Source organism: Pollicipes pollicipes, unplaced genomic scaffold (genome assembly GCF_011947565.3).
Source record: "Pollicipes pollicipes isolate AB1234 unplaced genomic scaffold, Ppol_2.1 Scaffold_7261;HRSCAF=8764_pilon_pilon_pilon, whole genome shotgun sequence".
Taxonomy (NCBI): domain Eukaryota; kingdom Metazoa; phylum Arthropoda; class Thecostraca; order Pollicipedomorpha; family Pollicipedidae; genus Pollicipes; species Pollicipes pollicipes.
This window is the reverse complement of record NW_023597054.1, coordinates 7,935,972-7,939,977: the sequence shown is the minus strand read 5'-3', so window position 1 is coordinate 7,939,977 and position 4,006 is coordinate 7,935,972. Positions and strand designations below refer to the sequence as shown.

Below are 4,006 nucleotides of genomic sequence, written 5' to 3'. Positions count from 1 at the left end.
TACGGCGACACACGTTTAAAACAAGTGCCTTCATTATACCGCCCGCTTCCTAAATGTGCCTTCAAAATCATGTGAATCGCAGCGATCATTTAAATCTGATATGGAATGACGCGCTCACAATACCTCCATATCTTATTTTCTGAGATCCAGCATTCGCTCCACTGCATGGCACACTGCTTTTATTTTATGTGAGCCAAACTTGACTGGAGCCACGCTGACACCGTGGCATGTTGTGCCGTGATCTTTAGCCTTGCAGGGCCCGTGCTGCGCACTTTCTGCCTCGTGTTCTTTCCGTGGTTGCCGTTTTCGATACAATACAGAGCAGCCACGAACTGTGTTGCACTCCATACCCGGACACTGAACCAGAAGTCATGTATTTGCCAGAGCATGGGGGAATATCAATTAAATAGGCCTTACACCGACTACGGATGTGCAACTCATCTAGAAGGATCACTGTTCGCTTGGCTCCGGGACAGTCCGACCTTGTGCGCGGGAACCTAAACGGCGAGACTGAGGGCTACAGCGGACTAAAACACTACAGGGAGACGGACAACAGGCGGCGGCAGCTCGCCGCTAACGACAACAGACGGCGACGGCGGCAGCGGCGGCGGCGGCGGTGGTGTCGCCGTGCAGCGGGCGGACGCCGGCGGCGGACAGCGGGCCTCCCAGCCGGCACGCGCATCCGCCGGCTACACGAGCTGTACGAAAATAATCTAACGGCGCCAGCGGCCATCACTCGTCGTACTCGAAGTCCTGAAACAGAGCCGGCCGGCATCAGGGGGGGGGGGGGGGGGGGCAGCGCCGCTGGCAGTACACGACAGACCAGAGCGTCACGCCGACCCGGGCACGGCCGGGGCGATCGAAGCGTCGCCCACGCGCACACCATCCAGGCGGGCCCATCCATCCGCACACTGCGGCGGAGGGCCATAGCCCCAACGATGGCAACAGCCAGCCGCGCAAAGCGGCCCCGAGCGGCAACAGCGGCCCACCTCATACCGAGTCGAGCTCACGGTCCACACAAGTCTGTAAACGGAACAGAAGACTTCCACATTGGCTTCACCGTATCAGTTTACGACGGCGGGCCGCCGCCGGCGTCATCGACTCTCACCTCGCTCACGGGTGGTTTGACGGGCCTGGAGCGGTGCACGGCCGGCATGACGCACACCGAGCACTGCCAGGCGTCGACAAGGCCGGCGCGCGCCGCGCACCGCCGGTGGTACAGGTTCGAGCACGACTGACACACGGCCAGCTCGTTCCGGCGCGTGCGCGGCTGGTCGCAGTACATGCAGACTGCGCCAGCCTGCTGGATCTGGCGGCGGCAGCGGCGGCAGTGTCACGGACGCTGCACGGCGGCGCTGGTTCCTTACGCCGCGAGCCATCAGTACCGTACACTCCAGCCGACCTCTGGGGGCCTCAGGCTGCCCATTAAAGCGCAGCCGTCCCCGAACTGGCCAGCACGCTCTCTCCAGACAGAGCCTGGATACCGAGCTCCACACAAGCTTGCTGACAGCTGCATGGGATGAAGGTTGACTACACATCAGCCTCGGCACCAGAGGCTGCCGATCCCTCCTCTGCTAATTTACACTACACTTAAGTCTAGATTCGTTCTAAACCGCAGGCAATGCCCACTTACAGCACATAGTTCCATAGCAAAGGACAATCGACGCCACGAATCCGGCGCCGTTTTCAAAAGGGGCCGTCGATCGTAGCCCCGCTCTGAGGTCAGCCTTCCGGGCGAGCCCCGGTCTACTCAAAAAGTCGCTCCCCTCCCACGCCGACAGCCACAGAGCGTGCCACTCACCAGCTCCACTTTGCTGGGCGAGGGCCGCGCCGGCGGCTCAGGCGTGTCCGGTGCGGCGGCCGCGCCGGTCGGCGAGCCCGGCGCGCTCGGTTCCAGGTCGCTCTCCTCGCGCTCCTGGTAGGTCTTGCGCGGCTGGCGGCGGCAGCGGTGGCGCACCTCAGTGCGCCGGCTGGCGGAGCTGCGCCGCGCCCGCGGCGCCCAGCTCTCCTCATCCGAGCTCAGCTGGCGGATGTGACGCTCGTCCTCCGACTCGCTGCTGAACAGCGGCCGGCGGCGCGCCGCCCGACCGGCGGGGCGCGATCGGCCGGCCGACCGTCGCGCCCGCGCTCGCGGAGCTGCCTCCTCCTCCTCCGCGTCGTCCTCCTCGCGAGCAGCTTCCTCCGCCACCGCGGGCTCCTCTTCCCCCTCGCCCTCGGCGCCATCCTCCTCATGAGCGGCTTCCTCGTCCTCGTCGTGCGAGTCGCCGCTCCCGGCGCGGGCTGCGCGCAGCAGGGCCGACGGCAGCGGCTGCGAGGCGCCGCGACCTCGGCGCTTCTTCGGGGCACCCTTGCAGTCCATGCACTCCCAGCCCGGTCTGCGGCGGACGAGGCGCACACGTCGTCAAACAGCGTGCCGGCGTCTCACACAAAAGGTAAGCCAGCGGCAGCGACACCACTATACGTGCAGGCCTCCAATCATTTCGCCATCGAACCAACTTCACAAGGACTGCTGGCTCCTTCCTCCGACCATTGCGTGATTCCTGACCTGCTCGCTGCGCTGACAACGGCCAGCGCCTTGCCTTAAGTGACGCACCGTCGCAGATAACTCGCACGACGACGAAGCAATTGCATGTACTTATTGCATATTCAGCCGCCTCACCGGCTGGATTCATGCGCACTGCCGGGTGCTGGCACCACCCACCTGACGCGCAGTAGCACGGCCGGGTCGTGACACGTCTTGTGGAAAGCCGCCGGACACCGGGTGCAGAAGATCATCTCGTCCTCGTTGGTCGACTGGCACACACGGCACACGTCCTCCTTCTTCGGCAGAGGCTCCTCCTGTTCCTCCTCCTCCTGAGACCGAACACAGTGAGTCCCGACACTGCTCGGCCGTCATTATTCAAGACTGCGCACACGTCTTCACCGCCACCACGAACACAGTCAGTGCCGACACTGCTCGGCCGCCACTGTTCAAGACTGCGCACACGTCTTCGCCGCCACCACGAACACAGTCAGTGCCGACACTGCTCGGCCGTCACTGTTCAAGACTGCGCACACGTCTTCACCGCCACCACTGGTCCAGACATCCCACCAAGAATGTTCAGCAGTGCTGCTCAGCCTGCATCATCACCATTATAGCTCCGCTGTGCAGTACTTCACCGGACCGCAACCATGATCATGGTTGTGTGTGTGATTGGGGCTTTACGACGCGCTCAGCTGCTGAGGCTATATGGCGTCGCCTGTCTCTCACCCTGGCGGGAAGGGCGGGCACCGCGGGGAATCGAACCCCGTACCTCTGGTTTCCCAGACGCGCAGTAGCCAACGCAGACGCGCTAACCACTACACTACCGGCACCACATGATCATGGTTGATCAACCATGATCAGTGCCGCCTCCGTCCCCGTCTATGCCGTGCTCAGCAGTGCTGCCCCGGACTGCACCACTACTCCCACAATGTCCAGCATGGCAGTCCGAGACTACAGCACAGCGGGTATGGGTGGTTTTCCTGGACTGAACCATCACGTCAGCTGTGTTGAGCGGTACCACCCAGACTGCACCAATACACTAGCTTTACCAAGTAACATTCTCCAACCGCACCCCGTCGCGCTGAGCAGTGGCCCCTGCACTGGAGCCCACCCACGAAGCACGGCACCGTCCTGAACTGCACCCGAACAGTGCTGAAGAGCGACGCCATGGACTGCATCCGCCCGGGATTCGACGAGTGGGCCACCGGCCGCTGACCTGTTCGGGCAGCTCGACGGCCGGCTGGCGGCGCGCGCGCTGGCGGCAGCTGCGCTGCTCGCGCGGTCGGCAGGCCGGACAGCTCCAGTCGGCGGCGGGCATCTCCTGCAGCGCCGGCCGCATGCACGTCCAGTGGTACAGCTGCTTGCAGAGCGCGCACAGCGACATGGGCCGCGCGTCCCGCTTGCGGCACACCTTGCACTTCTGCCGGGCACACGGTCAAGAAAACGGTCAGAAGAACCAAGGGCGCAGCACGAACGAAACAC

The 4,006-nt window shown here is 63.7% G+C and overlaps 1 protein-coding gene across 1 annotated transcript; it reads right to left on the bottom strand.

Moving 5' to 3' along the window:
* Positions 1 to 357: 357 nt before the first annotated feature.
* On the bottom strand, positions 358 to 3,780 carry LOC119113231 (protein IWS1 homolog). The gene is made up of 5 exons (XM_037237587.1): positions 3,741 to 3,780; positions 2,702 to 2,853; positions 1,802 to 2,375; positions 1,109 to 1,309; positions 358 to 753 (listed from the first exon to the last, which is right to left on the bottom strand). The coding sequence occupies exons 2-5, from the start codon at positions 2,773 to 2,775 to the stop codon at positions 733 to 735; spliced, it is 870 nt and encodes a 289-aa protein (XP_037093482.1). The 5' UTR covers positions 2,776 to 2,853; positions 3,741 to 3,780; the 3' UTR covers positions 358 to 732.
* Between the last annotated feature and the right edge of the window lie 226 nt (positions 3,781 to 4,006).